The sequence below is a fragment of the Mustelus asterias genome, chromosome 8 (assembly GCF_964213995.1).
Source record: "Mustelus asterias chromosome 8, sMusAst1.hap1.1, whole genome shotgun sequence".
NCBI classification, from domain to species: Eukaryota; Metazoa; Chordata; class Chondrichthyes; order Carcharhiniformes; family Triakidae; genus Mustelus; species Mustelus asterias.
In genome coordinates this window covers 9081528-9100928 of record NC_135808.1, presented here as the reverse complement: position 1 = coordinate 9100928, position 19401 = coordinate 9081528, and the positions used below count along the sequence as shown (strand labels likewise).

The following is a 19401-nucleotide window of genomic DNA, read 5'->3' as shown; positions in this document are numbered from 1 at the left end:
GTATGTTACAGAACAGGGTGGCTAGGTGGAGTATTGATCAGAGGGGAGGCGATGGCCTAGTGATACAACCGCTAGACTATTAATCCAGAAACTAGTGTTCTGGGGACACGGGTTTGAATCCCGCCACGGCAGATGGTGGAATTTGAACTCAATTTTAAAAAAATCTGGAATTAAGAATCTACTGATGACCATGAAACCATTGTCAATTGTCGGGAAAACCCATCTGGTTCACTAATGCCCTTTAGGGAAGGAAATCTGCCGTTTTTACCTGGTCTGGCCTACATGTGACTCCAGAGCCACAGCAATGTGGTTGACTCTCAACTGCCCTCTCTAAGGGCAGCGAGGGATGGGCAATAAATGCTGGCCAGCCAGCGACGCCCATGTCCCATGAATGCATTAAGATCAATGATTTCAATCAATGGTGGAACAGACTTGAGGGGCTGAATGGTCTCTTCCTATCTTCCCAGGGCCCCAAGGTTGCCATCTTTTCTCGGTTGGTTTTTCAGACGTTCATCCCTTCGACTCACCCTCTTGCAGATCTCCCCCTAATTGCCTGCGCACACAATCTCGCTCTCTCTCTCTCTATACACACGACTCACCCACTCCCACATCCACCCCCTCCCCGGCTACCTACCTGACTGATGGCTTTCTGCAGCAGACGACGTGCCCGCCTGGTCTTCAGCTCGTACAGGTCCTGCGGGTCCCTCTGGCGAGGCGGCCTCTTAGCCTTCAACTTCTTCACCCCCTTGAGTTCCGACCTGGAGGGGAAGGGGACAAGGAGGGAGTCAGGGTCTGAGTTCCGTGGAGTACAGAAAAGTGAGGGCTGAACTTATTCAAACATATAAGATCCTGAGGGGCAGATGGTGAGATGTTTCCACTGGGCGGCACAGTGGTTCGCACTGCTGCCTCCTGGCTTGGGTCACTGTCTGTGTGGAGTCTGCACATTCTCCCCATGTCTGCATGGGTTTCCTCCGGGTGCTCCGGTTTCCTCCCACAGTCTGAGAGATGTGTAGGTTAGGTGGATTGGCCATGCTAAATTGCCCCTTAGTGTCCCAAGATGTGCAGGTTAGGTGGATTGGCCATGCTAAATTGCCCATTAGTGTCCCAAGATGCGCAGGTTAGGTGGATTGGCCATTCTAAATTGCCCCTTAGTGTCCAAAGATGTGCAGGTTAGGTGGATTGGCCATGCTAAATTGCCCCTTAGTGTCCCAAGATGCGCAGGTTAGGCGGATTGGCCATGCTAAATTGCCCCTTAGTGTCCAAAGATGTGTCGGTTAAGGGATTGGCGGGTTAACACATGACGTTACGGGAATAGGGCCTGGGTGGGATTGTGGTCGGTGCAGACTCGATGGGCTGACTGGCCTCCTCCTGCAGTGTGGGGATTCTATGAGTGGGAGAGTCTCGAACAAGGGGACACAGATAAAGGGCCGGTCATTTAATACTGAGGTGCGTAGAAATTTCTTCTGGCAGAGAGTGGTGAATCTCTGGAATTCTCTGCCCCAAAGGGTGGTGGAGGCTGGATCATTGGAAGTATTTAAAGTGGAGGTGGCTAAATATTTGATAGATCGAGGAAGGGAGAGAGGGCTGTGGGGAAATGGCACAGAAAACGAGTTGAGGCCGGCACAGGATTGTACTGAATGGCAGGGCAGGCTTTAAGGGGCTGGTGGCCTCCTCCTCCTTCTTGTGAGTGCCCACCTCTCTCCACCACCCCCCACAACCCACCTCCCCCTCCCCAGCAAAAGGACTCGAGGGGAGGTCAGGATTCATCAAAATCTTACAACGCGGTGAGCCGTCGTGATCCAGAATCGGCTGAGAGTGGAATTTGGGAAGTGGTGAAATTGGTGAACATGGAGAATGGGACTCATGAGTAGCCCTTTCAAAGCAGGAGGGAAATCTATGATGGGCTGAATGGCCACATCCTCCTCCTGCACCATATCACTCTATGAAGTGGGGAAGTTGGCATTAATCTGTACAGGGGCCTCCCCGCACCCTCCACCAGTACGGGTCCCTCTCGCTTTAAACCTTCCAACCTCCAAACTGGCTACCATTAACCATTTGGAGCATTGCCGAATTCCGCCTTGCCGGTTACGGTGTATTGAGTGCCGCGTAGATTCTCGGCACAAAGGGTTGTGCTGACTCACTGGCTCAGAACAAACACAAATAAATCATTTGTCCCATTTCTGTCCCCTTTACCCCCACACCGCCATTTTGTCCTTGAATCTTCCCTGCCGATTACAGACCCTCCGGTCCCCATCCCCTTCCCACGGCACCTCCCCCTGCAATCGCAGGAGGTGTAACGCCTGCCCCTTTAACCCCTCACTGTGCAGGGCCTCGAACACTCCTTTCAGGTAAAGCAGCGTTTCCCTTGCACTTCCTTCAATTCAGTCCACTGTATTCGCTGCTCCCAGTGCGTCTGCTCTACATCGGGGGGACTAAACGCAGACTGGGTGACCGCTTTGTGGAACACCTTCGACCCGTCCGCAAGCAGGACCCAGACCTTCCTGCCGCTTGCCGCTCCAACACACCACCCTGACTCTCCTGTCCACATGTCCATCCTTGGCCTGTTGCAATGTCCCAGTGAAGCTCAACACAAACTGGAGGAAGACCTCATCTTCCCATTGGACACTTTGCAGCCTTTCCAGACTGAACATTGATTTAACAACTTCCGAGCCTGACCTCTGCCCTCCATCTGGATTTCCTCAATCCCCTCCTCCACTGCGCCATCTTGTTGTTTAGCTTCACTTTCACACAGAGCTGACCTTTCTTCTGCTTTAACACATTTGGCTGCCTTGCCTCAATTGGCACCTTCTTTAGTCTTTAACACCACCATTAACACTCCCTTTGTCTTGTGCCCATGTCCTTTGTCCAATCTCTCCTGAACTCCCACTGACCCCTGACCTTTTATTCTGCTCCACCTTCTTCTCCAAGTATATGATCCATTACATCTCCCTCTCTTCAGCGAGTGTCATAAGGAACATTAGCTCTGAGCTTCTCTCTCCATAGATGCTGCCAGACCTGCTGAGTCTTTCCAGCATGTCCTGCATTTACTGTAGATCTTCTCCCTTTGGTCCTTCCCTCGCCTTCCTCTGTACTTGCTGACAGAATCATAGAATCATACAGTGCAGAAGAGGCCCTTCAGCCCATCGAGTCTGTACCAACACCTGACCTCCCATCTAATCCCATTTACCAGCACTTGGCCCATTGCCCTGAATGTTACGATGTGCCAAGTGCTCATCCAGGTACTTTTTAAAGGATGTGAGGCGTCCCACTTCCAGGCAGCGCATTCCAGTCTGTCACCACCCAGACTGGAACCAGGAACATGGGAACAAAAGGCTTTGTCCACAGGGTGTTTGGTGTGCAGTAATAGTGCCGTATATACCATCCACGTGGGTAAACCGCATTGGCACAGACACGCCTGCCATATATATGGAGGAGGGAACCCATATTGGACAACACCACAACTCCGCGTCACATCAAACCCTGTCCCCGGACCGTACCAACCTGTTAGAGGCAGAGCTGGCGGAGGTGGGCATCAGCTGGTTGGCGATCTCACAGAGAGAGGCAGCGGGCGGAGGCTGAGGCGGAAGCCTCACTTGTAGGCCGAAGATGCACTTCTTTTTCTTAATCTCCTTCCCGGACACAAATCTTGCGGAGAGAGAGAAATTAATAAAAGAGAGAGAGTGAGAAATAAGAGGGAGCAGGAGAAAGAGTGAGGGAATGGAGAGAGGAGGAATGAAGACTCACAAAAAGAGAGTGGGAAAGAGAGAAAAGAGATAGCGAAAGGAAGAGAAAAGGAAAGTTTAAAGTTTTAAAAATTACAGTTCATTTATTAACACTGCAGTGAAAATCCCCAAGTCGCCACACTCCGGCACCTGTTCGGGTACACTGAGGAAGAATTTAGCATGGCCAATGCACCCTAACCAGCACATCTTTCGGACTGTGGGAGGAAACCGGAGCACCCGGAGGAAACCCACGCAGACACGGGGAGAACGTGCAGACTCTGCACAGACAGTGACCCAAGCCGGGAATCAAACCCGGGTCCCTGGCGCTGAGAGGCAGCGGTGCTACTTTGTCAAGTTGATTGAGATGGGGAGGGAAACACAGTTTAAAAATAAGGAGTCTCCCACTTCTGCCTCATAGATGAGGCAGCATTCCTTCCCTCAAGAGGATAATTATTTGGAATTCCCTTCCGCGGGAGTAGTGGGGGCTGAGGGGTGTGGGGGAGGGGGAATGGGGGTAGGGGGGTGAGGGGGGTGTCATTGCATGTATCCACGACTGAGTTAGACAGATTTCTGATTCTGAAGGGAGTCAAAGGTTATGGGTCAGAGGGGAACATGGGTGAGGCAGTCAAGGCCACAATCAGAGCAGCCATTGTCTCATTAAATGGTGCAGCAGGGTGGAGGGGCCGAATGGCCTCCTCCTGCTGCTGTGTTGTGAAGCGGGGATGAAGGGCAGCCAGTGCTGTGCCGGGAGTGTCGGCCTGGAATGCACGCCCGGACAGCTGGACCGGGACCCGACCCCATCGCCTCTTTCACAGGCCAAGGTTGGGGAAGGCCCAGGGTGGGGGAGGGGGCCGGGGGAGGGCCCTGTCTGGGGGAGGGCCCCGGGCTTCTTACCTGCTCCGGTGGCTGTTCAGGGCGTTGAGGATCTGCTCGTAACGTTCCGACTCTGAGGCGCTGGACAGCTGCAAATTACAGGAAAGGGCAGAGGTCAAACGGGGACAAAAGTAAAATGGCCACCTAAACTTACAGCAAGAAACCTCAGGCATGACAGAGAGAGAGGGAGGGAGAGAAAGTGAGGGGGAGAGAGAGGAAGAGAGGGGGAGAGAGAGAAAGTGAGGGGGAGAGAGAGAAAGTGAGGGGGAGAGAGAGAAAGTGAGGGGGAGAGAGAGAAAGTGAGGGGGAGAGAGAGAAAGTGAGGGGGAGAGACAGAAAGTGAGGGGGAGAGACAGAAAGTGAGGGGGAGAGACAGAAAGTGAGGGGGAGAGACAGAAAGTGAGGGGGAGAGACAGAAAGTGAGGGGGAGAGACAGAAAGTGAGGGGGAGAGACAGAAAGTGAGGGGGAGAGACAGAAAGTGAGGGGGAGAGACAGAAAGTGAGGGGGAGAGACAGAAAGTGAGGGGGAGAGACAAAAAGTGAGGGGGAGAGACAGAAAGAGAAGGGGACAGAGAGAGAGAGAGGGAGGGAGAGAGAGATAGAGAGAGAGAGAGAGAGCTGCTTACTGGGTTCCTTGGGCATCAAAGGTTAGGGTGGGCTGACCAGTGTGGGCAGCCAAGGCGGTCATTTCCTGACACAATCCGCCTCACCCACCCATCCCTTTGGAAAGTGGGACAGTTTTTGGGGACAGGACAGCAATGGCCGCCGATACACCAACAGCGCCAGGTATGACAGCTGATCGCGGAGCCAGGTACGACGGCCGATCGCAGAGTCAGTCTGCAGCAAGATTCAGGAGGGGAAGGGGTAGGGGGGAGCGAAGTGACACTCTCTGGCGGGGGAGGGGGGGGCAACGGGAGGGGGCACTATTAACCCACCTGAGCACCGTCTGCCCCCATGGCACCGACAGAGCCTTGGGTAAGGATGCACGGGTCTCGGCACCCATCACATACTTTACCCGACCAACCAGAGGTACCCGTGCAGGAGGGACGGGTGGGCGGGTTAGAGTGGAGCTAGTGTAGTGGTAATGATATAGGGTCAGCAACCGTGAGGTCGAGAGTTCAAACACCCGCTCCCCCGTCGCCCAGTTACGCCAGTGTGGAACACTGCAGCTGGATCCCTGGCCAGACCTGGCTTCCAAACATCTGGCGATTCCAGCCCCTCCTACCCTGACATCACCCGGAATTCCAGACCTTTCCCGCATTCCGCATCAGCGCACCCTCTCAAAATGAACCGTGAAACATTGGGATCGTGGGAATTTTAACCTCAGCCGTAAGGAATCGGGGAGGGGCGAGTAACAGTGGTTGTACATCCCATCTTACGGTGACGGTTAACGGAGCTAGAATTCCTCTCAAATCCATGGAATTCCCACCTGGCACATTGGAGGGTAAGGTTCCTCCTCCACCCCAATATCGGGCGGTCAGCTTCCCAGAAAATTGGGGGCAGGGCTAAAGGAACAGAGAGGTTAGAATCACAGAATCCCGATAGTGCAGAAGGAGGCCATTGGGCCCATCGAGTCTGCACCAACCACAATCCCATCCCAGTAACCTCATGCATCTATCCTAGCTAGTCTCCCTTAACACTAAAGGGCAGTTTAGCATGGCCAATCCACCTAACCAGCACATCTTTGGACATTAAGGGGCATTTTAGCTTGGACAATCCACCCAACCCGCACATCTTTGGAGTGTGGGAGGAAACCGGAGAATCCGGAGGAAACCCACGCAGACACGGGGAGAATGTGCAGTCTCCGCACAGACAGTGACCCAAGCCGGGAATCGAACCCGGGTCCCTGGCGCTGTGAGGCAGCAGTGCTAACCACTGTGCCACCATGTCAGTTTTATTGAGTTTACCGAAGAAAAGTCTTGTTTGTTTTTAATCACATTGTAGGAATGCTATAAAGATAACGCTCCGTGAGCCTATCATCTCCCAAGGATTTTCATAGAATCATAGAATCCTACAGTGCACGATAAGGCCATTTGGCCCATCAGGTCTGCACTGACCACAATCCCACCCAGACCCTGTCCCCGTAACCCCATGCATTTACCCTAGCTAGTCCTCCTGACACTAAGGGGCAATTTAACATGGCCAATCCATCTAACCCGCACATCTTTGGACTGTGGGAGGAAATCGGATCACGCGGAGGAAACCCACGCAGACACGGGGAGAACGTGCAGACTCTGCACAGACAGTGACCCAAGCTGGGAATTGAACCCGGGCCCCTGGCGCTGTGAGGCAGCAGTGCTAACCACTGTGCTGAAAATTGGAAAAATGGTGTCACCGCGCTGGCTATGATTTTATCCCTCCGCACGCCCCACCCCTCCCCCCGCGTGCCCCACCCCTCCCCAGTGCACGCCCCACCCCTCCCCCCGCGTGCCCCACCCCTCTCCCATGTACGGTACAAGGCCGATCGAGAAAATGCACCACCATGAGCTCCTGTCAGAAGGCATATACCTGGCCGACCAAGAGGTTGTCCCAGTTTTCATTGGCAAACGCCAAGATCTCTCGCTCAAAGTCAAAGTACTTCTTCCGGCAGCAGGTGCTGAGGTGGTAGAGGATCAGGTGCACCAGGTCCACCCTGGAAAAATCCACACGGGAATGCCAAGAGATTAACTCACTGCTGTTCATCCCCCCCCAGCAAATTCTCCGCCGCCTCACCCACCTCTCACCAAACCTCAGCGAGGTGTCTCCCAACCTAAATGACAGAGAGAGCTGGAAATCAGGAATGTGGGGGGAAGGTCATTTATATTAATGATTTGGATGAGAATATAGGAGGGGATGAGAATATAGGAGGCATGGTCAGTAAGTTTGCAGATGGCACCAAGATTGGTGGCATTGTGGACAGTGAAGAAAGTTATCTCCAATTGCAATGGGATCTTGATCAATTGGGCCAGTGGGCTGACGAATGGCAGATGGAGTTTAATTTAGATAAATGCGAGGTGATGCATTTTGGTAGATTGAACCAGGGCAGGACTTACTCAGTTAATGGTAGGGCGTTGGGGAGAGTTACAGAACAAAGAGATGTAGGGGTACATGTTCATAGCTCCTTGAAAGTGGAGTCACAGGTGGACAGAGTGGTGAAGAAGGCATTCAGCATGCTTGGTTTCATCGGTCAGAACATTGAATACAGGAGTTGGGACATCTTGTTGAAGTTGTACAAGACATTGGTAAGGCCACACTTGGAATACTGTGTGCAGTTCTGGTCACCCTATTATAGTAAGGATATTATTAAACTAGAAAGAGTGCAGAAAAGATTTCCTCGGATGCTACCGGGACTTGATGGTTTGAGTTATAAGGAGAGGCTGGATAGACTGGGACTTTTTTCTCTGGAGCGTAGGAGGCTGAGGGGTGATCTTACAGAGGTCTATAAAATAATGAGGGGCATAGATCAGCTAGATAGTCAATATCTTTTCCCAAAGGTAGGGGAGTCTAAAACTAGAGGGCATAAGTTTAAGGTGAGAGGGGAGAGATACAAAAGTGTCCAGAGGGGCAATTTTTTCACGCGGAGGGTGGTGAGTGTCTGGAACAAGCTGCCAGAGGTAGTAGTAGAGGCGGGTACAATTTTGTCTTTAAAAAAGCACTTAGACAGTTACATGGGTACGATGGGTATAGAGGGACATGGGCCAAATGCGAGCAATTGGGATTAGCTTCGGGGTTTTAAAAAAAAGGGCGGCATGAACAAGTTGGGCCGAAGGGCCTGTTTCCATGCTGCAAACCTCTATGACTCTAAGTGGGGGGAGGGGAGGAGAAGTGGGGGGAAGGGGAAGTGGGGGGGGGGGGGGGGGGAGGGGAAGTGGGGGGAGGGGGGAAACCCTTGAGGGGCTTGATTTTTAACAAGAAACCAGACAGGGAACTTGGGCTTCAAGGGTGAAAATGGTTCTGGTGGGGCTAGCGTGGGAAGATAAAGAGTCGAGCGAGAGGATCAACATCTGATCACATCCACAGGGCTCAGCAGGCTCGAGGGGCCGAGTGGCCCACTCCTGCCCGTATTCCTAACGTTCACAAGATGCAGGAGCAGAAAGACCATTTGGCCCATCGAGTCTGCTCCGCCATTCGATCATGGCTGATATGCTGCTCATCCCCATTTTCCTGCCTTTTCCCCATAACCCTTCTCCCCATTACCAATTAAAAATCTGTCTAACTCCTCCTTAAATTTACTCACTGTCCCAGCATCCACCGCACTTCGGGGTAGCGAATTCCACAGATTCACAACCCTTTGGGAGAAGTAGTTTCTCCTCAACTCTGTTTTAAATTTGCTACACCTTATCCTAAAACCCCTCGTCCTAGAATGGCCCACAAGAGGAAGCATCCGCTCCACGTCTACTTTATCCATGCCTTTTATCATCTTGAATACCTCAATTTGATCTCCCCTCATTCTTCTAAATTCCAGAGAGCATAGGCCTAAACTATATAGGCCGCATCATCCAGCAGTCTTCACAAACACCTGGGATCAGGCCCAATTCTACATTTGGGTTTCCCAGTCTGTTGCTACCCCATAGTCCTCTTCCCATCTGGGAGACGGGATATACCGATGCAGGGTCCCATCACAGCGGCGACCCGCACAGCCTGGGCGGACAACATATTCCTCAGAAATCCCAGCCAATTAAGGAGAGTGGGGGAAGGGTGGATATTAGCATCCTGTCTGGGGGCAAAACCTACCCTTCTCCTCCCATGTGCTAAGACCTTAAGATTTTAAAGAATATTTATCAGTGTCACAAGTAGGCTTATATTAACACTGCAATGAAGTTACTCTGGCGCTTGTTCAGGTGCACTGAGGGAGAATTTAGCACGGCCAATGCATGTCTTTCGGACTGTGGGAGGAAACTGGAGCACCCAGAGGAAACCCACGCAGACACGGGGAGAATGTGCAGACTCCGCAGTGACCCGGGCCAGGGATCGAACCCAGGTCCCAGGCGCTGTGAGGCAGCAGTGCTAACCACTGTGCCACTGTAGGAGCAGAATTAGGCCATTCAGCCCATCGAGTCTGCTCTGCCAGTCAATCAAGGCTCATATGTTTCTCAACCCCCATTCTCCTGCCTTTTCCCCGTAACCTTTGATCCCCTTACCAAACAAGAACCTATCTATCCCTGTCTTATAGACACTCAATGAGCTGGCCTCCACAGCCTTCTGTGGCAATGAATTCCACTGATTCACCACTCTCTGGCTGAAGAAATTCCTCCTCTGTTCTAAAGGGTCGTCCCTTTATTCTGAGGTGGGGAGGGTGAGGGGGGAGGGTGGGGGGGAGATAAAGTGGCTGTCAGCAGTGCACTGCTACCTGACACAGTGCCAGAGGCACGTCGTTGTCCTGTGCCTGGCTTTGGTCGAATGGCGGGCTGCTTTACCCAGCATCCTCGGTGGCAGAGAAAGCCCTCAGTCCCTGGGACAGAGCTGTTCTAAGTGTTCAATCCCAAAGATGGAGCGCCCTCTCTGTCGCTGTGGATGCTGGGTAAAAAAACTCCCCATTGCACCCGAAGCCTTCTCCTTCACCCTTGGGGGTGGGGGGAGGGGGGGGGTGTAATATAGACTTAAAATAATTGTTACAAGGATTAGAGGGGAGTTAGAGACACATGGCCACCTGAAGAGTGGGTGTGGACCACAATCTCACTGCCTGAGAGGGTGCTACAGGCTAGACTTTGGCTGACAGGACTGCGCACCAAACACTGGGGTTAGGGCTGGACAGATGGGCCAAACGGCCTCCATCAGTGCCAGTTTGTCCAGGTTTCACTGCATTGGGGGGGAAAGCCACAAAAGGTTTGCCTGGGTACGTCTGGGTGGAACACACAGCACACACAGCCCTGGTCAATAAGAACCGTAAAATGTCGGCCCTCCATGGTTCCATGCTGGAGATTTCTTGCGAATGCTCTTAATTACATACAACAGAATCCATAGAATCCCTACAGTGCTAAAGGAGGCCGTTTGGCCCATCGAGTCTGTACCGACTCTCTGAAAGAGCATACAACCCAGGCTCTCACATTTGCATTATCCCCGTAACCCCACACAGTTAGCGCCCCCAATCCACCTAACCCGCACACTTTGGACACTGAGGGGCAATTTAGCACAGCCAATCCACCTAACCTGCACATTTTTGGAGTGTGGGAGGAAACCGGAGCACCCGGAGGAAACCCACGCAGACACGGGGAGAATGTGCAGACTCCACACAGACAGTGACCCAAGCTGGGAATCGAACCTGGGTCCCTGGCACTGTGAGGCAGCAGTGCTAACCATTGTGCTACCGTGCTGCCCTATCTTGGCAATTACAATTAAAATCACTCCTGAACCTTCTACACTCCAGGAAATACAGCATCATTCTGTAAATCTGCACGGATCTCCCTCCAAGGCCGGTCCATCCTTCGGAAGGTGCAGTGGTTACCAGTGTCACTGTTCTTTATAAAGGCAACACCACTGTCGTTAAGGACACTGTACTTACCATTCGAGGGGCAGTCGCTTCACGTACTCCGCGCCACCAGTACAGACACAGCAGACAAATAAATAAAACCTAGAATGTTCAACACAAGGACGAAGGTTAATCGCTCATCCTTTAGTCAGTTTCAAAACTATATTTGGTGCAAAATGTCACATCTATTTACATTAGACAAAAAGTACTGACTTAACAAGGGCCTGGGATATATCGAGGATATGTATCTAACTTGTGACAATACAGAGGGAGCTTTACTCTGTATCTAACCCCGTGCTGTACCTGTCCTGGGAGTGTTTGATGGGGACAGTGCAGAGGGAGCTTTACTCTGTATCTAGCCCCCTGCTGTACCTGTCCTGGGAGTGTTTGATGGGGGCAGTGTAGAGGAAGCTTTACTCTGTATCTAACCCCGTGCTGTACCTGTCCTGGGAGTGTTTGATGGGGACAGTGTAGAGGGAGCTTTACTCTGTATCTAACCCCGTGCTGTACCTGTCCTGGGAGTGTTTGATGGGGACAGTGTAGAGGGAGCTTTACTCTGTATCTAACCCCGTGCTGTACCTGCCCTGGGAGTGTTTGATGGGACTGTGTAGAGGGAGCTTTACTCTGTATCTAGTCCCGTGCTGTACCTGTCCTGGGAGTGTTTGATGGGGGCAGTGTAGAGGAAGCTTTACTCTGTATCTAACCCCATGCTGTACCTGTCCTGGGAGTGTTTGATGGGGGCAGTGTAGAGGGAGCTTTACTCTGTATCTAACCCCGTGCTGTACCTATCCTGGGAGTGTTTAATGGGGACAGTGTGGAGGTGGAATTAAGTAGTCAACGTTGGATCAAGCGAGTAGATTAATCCCAATTTTACAGGTTGGGGAACCACAGATAAATCACTGATTGCTTTTATTAATAGAGTGTGGTGCTGGTCTCTGATTTAACCCACAGTTAATCAGCTTAGGTCATGGCCTACATAACCACAAGGCATCTTAAAGCAATTTAGAAGCAATTAATTGCCTTCTAACAAGTGCTGCCCTTGCCAGCGATGGCCACATCCCATGAAAGAATAAAGGAAAAAATATACATGTCAAAGGATTCTTTGTTGGAGCGTAAAGGAAGTTCCCAGGACTCTTTGCGACTATCCTCACTGACGGAGGACAGATGGGCACGGGGCACAGTATTGCGACACTGAACCTACCGGGTATAAAAACAAGGGATGAGCACAGGATGCTGTGCCCAGGCGTCTCACCTGTCCCCGTAGAGTAGTGGCTTGCTCAGACACTGGGTACACGCCTCATGGAACCAGTGCTGACACCGGCAACATTGCAGCATCTTTAGGTTCCACCTGACGGAAGAACAAAAGAAAACCCCCTCGGGGTTTGTTACATATTTAAGTGGTTGCATGATAGCTTTTAAGGGCTTATCGCCAGATTTGATGGTAATGGTGCTTCACTGGCTCCCACTAAGGCTCAGCTTCTCCTCTGTCTGGGCAACAATTTCAATTCCTTTAATAAACCTCTTGCTGTTAGATTGAATCTCCGCGTGCAAGCCACATCTTTTTCTCTTTTTGTGTAAAAGCCACAACCCCTAAGATAATGAGGGCATTGCAGTGTCCGTCATAATCTCCAGCTGCAGTTAACTAAATATTGGAGAGGTGGAGTCACTGAGTGTAATGTTGCGAACGCGCGCTGTCAACTTGCACAGAGCGGGTTGGGGAAAGTGAGGGAACAACTTTCTAGTCAGGATACCTCGAGGAATCACGAGTTTGGAGCAGATCTGACGGACAATCGTGTCCCGGAATTTGTCTGGACGACGAAAAAGCTCGGAATTCTGGGATATGGGCCAAGTGCTGGCAGATGGGATGAGGTGGGAGTTCAGGTGTTTCCAATGCCGGTGCCAACTTGATGGGCCAAAGGGCCTCCTCTGCGCTCTATGATTCTAAGTGGAGGCTAACAGACACGACGCGACCAGGTACACAGATCATCAAAAGTTCAAGCTTATTGATTAGTGGAACAAGTAGGCTCACATTTAAACACTGCAATGAAGTTACTGTGAAAATCCCCTAGTCGCCACACTCCGACACCTGTTCGGGCACACTGAAGGAGAATTTAGCATGGCCGATGCATTAACAAGGGGAATCTTGTTTATACCTCACTGCACAGAGGACCCGGTCACCAGCCCGCCAGTCACTGCCCCTCGTGGCAGACAGAATTCTACACACACCCACCTCTCCCCACACAGTGGCACCATGTGTGCCATCTACAAGATGCACCGTGGAAACTTGCCAAGGCTCTTTCGATAGCCAGGGGGACTAGCTAGGGTAAACGCATGGGGTTATGGGGATAGGGCCCGGGTGGGATTGTGATCGGTGTAGACTCAATGGGCTGAACGGCCTCCGTCTGCACTGTAGGCTTCCAAACCCACGACTGCTACCATCTAGAAAGACGAGGGCAGCAGATACATGGGAATGCCACTATCTGGAGGTTCCCCTCCAAGATGAAGACACAGAGGGTGATGACAGAAGGCAGCTTTAGTGACTGGAAGCCAGTGTTCAGTGGCGTACCGCAGGGATGTGTATTGGGTGCCCTATTATTCGTCATTTATATAAATGACTATGTAGGGGGTAGGATTAGTAAGTTTGCAGATTGGCCGAGTGGTTAACAGTGAGGTTAGAATCATAGAATCCTGACAGTGCAGAAGGACACCATTCGGCCCATCGAGTCTGGGAAAGGGTGTGTAGATAGTTTGAGTCATGTTGAGATTAAAAAGGAGGTATTGGGGTTCTTGAGAAACATTAAGGTAGACAAGTCCCCAGGGCCTGATGGGATATACCCCAGAATACTGAGAGAGGCAAGGGAGGAAATTGCTGGGGCCTTGAGAGAAATCTTTGTATCCTCACTGGCTACAGGGGAGGTCCCAGAGGATTGGAGAATAGCCAATGTTGTTCCTTTGTTTAAGAAGGATAACAAGAATAATCCAGGTAATTACAGGCCAGTGAGCCTTACATCAGTGGTAGGGAAATTATTGGAGAGGATTCTTCGAGACAGGATTTACTCCCACTTGGAAATAAGTGGACATATTAGCGAGAGGCAACATGGATTTGTGAAGGGGAGGTCGTGTCTCACTAACTTGATTGAGTTTTTCGAGGAAGTGACGAAGGTGATTGTTGAGGGTAGGGCAGTGGATGTTCTCTACATGGACTTCAGTAAGGCCTTTGACAAGGTCCCTCATGGCAGACTGGTGCAGAAGGTGAAGTCGCATGGGATCAGAGGTGAGCTGGCAAGGTGGATACAAAACTGGCTCGGTCAAAGAAGACAGAGGGTAGCAGTGGAAGGGTGCGTTTCTGAATGGAGGGCTGTGACAAGTGGTGTTCCTCAGGGATCAGTGCTGGGACCTTTGCTGTTTGTAATATATATATAAATGATTTGGAGGAAAATATAGCTGGTTTGATTAGTAAGTTTGCGGATGACACAAAGGTTGGTGGATTTGTGGATACGATGAGGACCATCAGAGGATGCAGCAGGATATAGATCGGTTGGAGACTTGGGCGGAGAGATGGCAGATGGAGTTTAATCCGGACAAATGTGAGGTAATGCATTTTGGAAGGTCTAATACAGATAGGAAATATACAGTAACTGGCAGAACCCTTAAGAGTATTGATAGGCAAAGGGATCTGGGTGTACAGATACACAGGTCACTGAAAGTGGCAATGCAGGTGGAGGAGGTAGTCAAGAAGGCACATGACATGCTTGCCTTCATTAGCCGGGGTATTGAGTTTAAAAATTGGCAAGTCATGTTGCAGCTTTATAGAACCTTAGTTCGGCCGCACTTGGAATATAGTGTTCAATTCTGGTCGCCACACTACCAGAAAGATGTGGAGGCTTTGGAGAGGGTACAGAAAAGATTTACCAGGATGTTGTCTGGTATAGAGGGCAGTAGCTGCAAGGAGAGGTTGGAGAAACTTGGTTTGTTCGCACTAGAACGACGGAGGTTAAGGGGCGACCTGATAGAAGTCTACAAGATTATGAGGGCATGGACAGAATGGATAGTCAGAAGCTTTTTCCCAAGATGGAAGAGTCAATTACTAGGGGGCATAGGTTTAAGGTGCAAGGGGAAAGGTTTAAAGGAGATGTACGAGGCAAGTTTTTTTACACAGAGAGTGGTGGGTGCCTGGAACTCGTTGCCGAGGGAGGTGGTGGAAGCAGAAACGTTAGTGACTTATAAGGGGCGTCTTGACAAGTACGTGAATAGGATGGGAATAGAGGGATATGGTCCCCGGAAGAGTAGGGGGTTTTAGTTCAGACAGGCAGCACGGTCAGTGCAGGCTTGGAGGGCCGAAGGGCCTGTTCCTGTGCTGCAATTTTCTTTCTTTGTTCTTTGAGTCTGCACATCCTACAATCCCACCCAGGGCCTATCCCCATAACCCCACGTATTTACCCTGCTGGGGTTAATTTAGCACAGCCAATCTAACCCGCACATCTTTGGTTGAGTGTCTTGGGCTGCAGGGAGATATAGACGGAATGGTCCAATGGTCAGATAAGTGGCAGATAGAATTTAATCCTGAAAAGTGTGAGGGGATACACTTTGGAAGGAGTAATTTGACAAGGAAGTATTCAATGAATGGTAGGACACTAGGAAGGTCTGTGGATCAAAGGGACCTTGGCGCGTTTGTCCACAGATCTCTGAAAGGGAAGGGCATGTTCATAGAGCAATGAAAAAGGCATATGGGACACTTGCCTTTATCAATCGTGGCGTAGATTACAAAAGCAGCGAAGTCATGTTGGAGTTGTATAGAACTTTGGTGAGGCCACAGCTGGAGTACTGTGTGCAGTTCTGGTCGCCACATTATAGGAAGGATGTGATTGTACTGGAGACGGTGCAGAGGAGATTCACCAGGATGCTGCCTGGGATGGAGCATTTAAATTATGAAGATAGATTGGATAGCCTTAGGTTGTTTTCGTTGGAGCAGCGAAGACTGAGGGGGCAACCTGATCGTGGTGAACAAGATTATGAGAGACATGGACAGAGTGGATAGGGAGCAGCTGTTCCCCTTAGTTGAAGGGTCAGTCAGGAGGGGACATGGGTTCAAGGTGAGGGGCAGGAGGTTTAGGGGGGATGTGAGGAAAATCTTTTTTACCCAGAGGGTGATGATGGTCTGGGATGTGCTGCCTGGGAGGGTGGTGGAGGCGGGTTGCCTCACATCCTTTAAAAAGTACCTGAATGAGCACTTGGCACGTCAGAACATTCAGGGCTATGGGCCAAGTGCTGGTAGATGGGATTAGGTGAGAGTTCAGGTGTTTCTCGGGTGTCGGTGCAGACTCGATGGGCCGAAGGACCTCTTTGCGATTCTATGATTCTATGAAGTAGGCAGGTAAGGCGGAGGAAATACTCACTCTCCTGGGCCTCCACAATAACAGTAACACTGCTGCTGATTGGAGAGATGCTGGGGGTCCCAGTCGAGTGACTTGATCTCGTAGGGGAGCACCCGCTTCATGGCCAGCATGGCTTTGGCGTATGGTCCCTTCTTCAACGCACCTCCTTTCTGCCGCAAACATTAAGCACACGCGCGCGTAAACATTTATAACTTAAGCACGCACTGGGTGACGAGACGCAGACCTCCACAGCCAATCTGCCTCCCTTCCAATCCAATCTCACCCCAAGGCCCCGGCAGACGCAAACCAGTCCCTTCATGCAGAAATCCCAACGGATTCAATCCCATCCAAGCGTTCCATTCTCTTCCATAAAGGAGAATCCCAATGGATTAAATCCACTTCAATTCCATAACTAGAGGGAGGTAATGGCCTCGTGGTATTATCACTAGACTATCAATCCAGATCATAGAATCCCTGCAGTGCAGAAGGAGGCCATTCGGCCCATCGAGTCTGCACCAGCCACAATCCTACCCAGACCCTATCCCTGTAACCCCATGCATTTACCCTAGCTATTCTCCCTGACACGAAGGGGCAATTTAACATGGCCAATCCACCTGTCCCGCACATCGTTTGGACCGTGGGAGGCTACCGAAGCATCCAGAAGAAAATTTAAATTTAACGTTTATTTATTAGTGTCACAAGTAGGCTTACATTAACACTGCAATGAAGTTACTGTGAAATTCCCCAGTCGCCACACTCCGGTGCCTGTTCGGGTCAATCCACCTAACCAGCACACCTTTGGACTGTGGGAGGAAACTGGAGCACTCGGAGGAAACCCACGCAGACACGGGGAGAACGTGCAGACTCTGCACAGACTGTGACCCAAGGCCGGAATTAAATCCGGGTCCTTGGCGCTGTGAGGCAGCAGTGCTAACCACTGTGCCACCGTGCCACCCAGAAACTCAGCTAATGTTCTGGGGACCTGGGTTCGAATCCCGCCACGGCAGATGGTGGAATTTGAATATCTGAAATTGAGAATCAGCGTGGCTGATCTTACCTTGGTGGCCACAGCAAAGATACAGGGACGGCAAATCCAAGAGGGCACGGCATCAGCCTCGATCTTGGGGGCGTGGCACTCTTGGTGGTACCCTGGCAGCATGAATACAAGTTTTAAAATTTACAAACCAAAGAGGGAAAATGCTGGAAAATCTCAGCAGGTCTGGCAGTCTCTGTAAGGAGAGAAAAGAGCTGACGTTTCGAGTTCAGATGACCCTTTGTCAAAGCTCTTTTAAAATTTACAGTTTATTTATTAGTGTCACAAGTAGGCTTACATTAACACTGCAATGAAGCTACTGTGAAAATCCCCTCGTCTTTCGGACTGTGGGAGGAAACTGGAGCGCCCGGAGGAAACCCGCGCAGACACGGGGAGAACATCCAGACTCTGCACAGTCAGTGACCTGAGGCCGGAATCGAACCCGGGTCCCTGGCGCTGTGAGGCAGCAGTGCTAACCACTGTGCCACCGTGCTGCCAGCGACACCCATGTCCCACAACTGAAACACAAAAAAACATTGGCCGATTCCAGAATATAAGCTGCAGCTAAAGGCAACGTTTTCCGATTTGTTGGGTCAAAGGAGCGATTGACATTGATCCTGAGGCAAATGTGGCACAGCCAGGTCGGGCCATACTTTGCTTGGGACTGTTGGAGGGAATTCTCTGGATTATTAAACCCTGGCACCTTCTTCTGTGGATGTATTGACCAATGAACTGGCAGCTGGGGGGGGGGGGGGGGGGGGGGGGCGGCTTCTGTGGATGTATTGGCCAATGACCTGGCAGCTATTGAGGAGGGAGGAGCTTCTGTGGATGTATTGGCCAATGAGCTGGCAGCTATTGAGGAGGGAGGAGCTTCTGTGGATTTATTGGCCAATGACCTGGCAGCTATTGAGGAGGGAGGAGCTTCTGTGGATGTATTGGCCAATGAGCTGGCAGCTATTGAGGAGGGAGGAGCTTCTGTGGCTGTATTGGCCAATGACCTGGCATCTATTGAGGAGGGAGGAGCTTCTGTGGATGTATTGGCCAATGAGCTGGTAGCTAGAGGGGAGGGTGGGGCTTCTGTGAATGTATTGGCCAATGACCTGGCAGCTATTGAGGAGCGAGGAGCATCTGTGGATGTATTGGCCAATGAACTGGCAGCGAAAGGGGAGGGCGGGGCTTTTGTGGATGTATTGGCCAATGAGTTAGCAGCTATGGAGAAGGGGGCAGGGTTACAAACTATGAGGGGGAGATGCTGGTTTCTGTATCTCCTGAGAATACTGTGATGTGGAGATGCCGGGGTTGGAGTGGGGTGGGGCACAGTAAGAAGTCTCACAACATCAGGTTAAAGTCCAACAGGTTTATTTGGAATCACGAGCTTTCGGAGCGCTGCTCAGTGTACACAGGAGCAGAAAGACTCGGCCTCGGTTTAATAGCTCAAGCGAGAGAGAGCACAAATGCAAGGGCGCTAACGGCGTAACATGGTACTGCACCTCAGTCAGCCCGGATGATGGGATCGAGCACTGGAGAGGCTCACAAGAACCACCACACCAGCCGAGAAGACACTGCTAACATCAAGACTATTTCTCAATGATTTTAACTCCCGTTCTCATGGAGTCATAGAGGTTTACAGCATGGAAAAAGGCCCTTCGGCCCAACTTGTCCATGCTGCTCCTTTTTTTTAAACCACTAGGCTAGTCCCAATTGTCCACGTTTGGCCCATATCCCTCTATACCCACCTTACCCATGTAACTGTCTAAACACTTTTTAAAAGACAAAATTGTACCCTCTGGCAACTTGTTCCAGACACTCACCACCCTCTGTGTGAAAAAATTGCCCCTCTGGACCATTTTGTATCTCTCCCCTCTCACCTTAAACCTACGCCCTCGAGCTTTAGACTCCCCCAACTTTGGGAAAAGATGTTGACTATCTCGCTGATCTGTGCCCCTCATT

At 51.1% G+C, this 19401-nt stretch overlaps 1 protein-coding gene across 1 annotated transcript in view; it reads right to left on the bottom strand.

The window, feature by feature from the left end:
- The window catches only part of phf1 (PHD finger protein 1), a 39083-nt gene that overhangs the window by 4779 nt on the left and 14903 nt on the right, over positions 1–19401 (bottom strand). The window contains exons 6-13 of the mRNA XM_078217400.1: positions 17476–17567; positions 16440–16588; positions 12296–12391; positions 11077–11145; positions 7104–7227; positions 4617–4684; positions 3502–3645; positions 635–758 (exon numbers count right to left, since the gene is read on the bottom strand). Coding sequence (XP_078073526.1) covers positions 635–758; positions 3502–3645; positions 4617–4684; positions 7104–7227; positions 11077–11145; positions 12296–12391; positions 16440–16588; positions 17476–17567 — 866 coding nt within the window. The remainder of the gene's footprint in view (positions 1–634; positions 759–3501; positions 3646–4616; positions 4685–7103; positions 7228–11076; positions 11146–12295; positions 12392–16439; positions 16589–17475; positions 17568–19401) is intronic.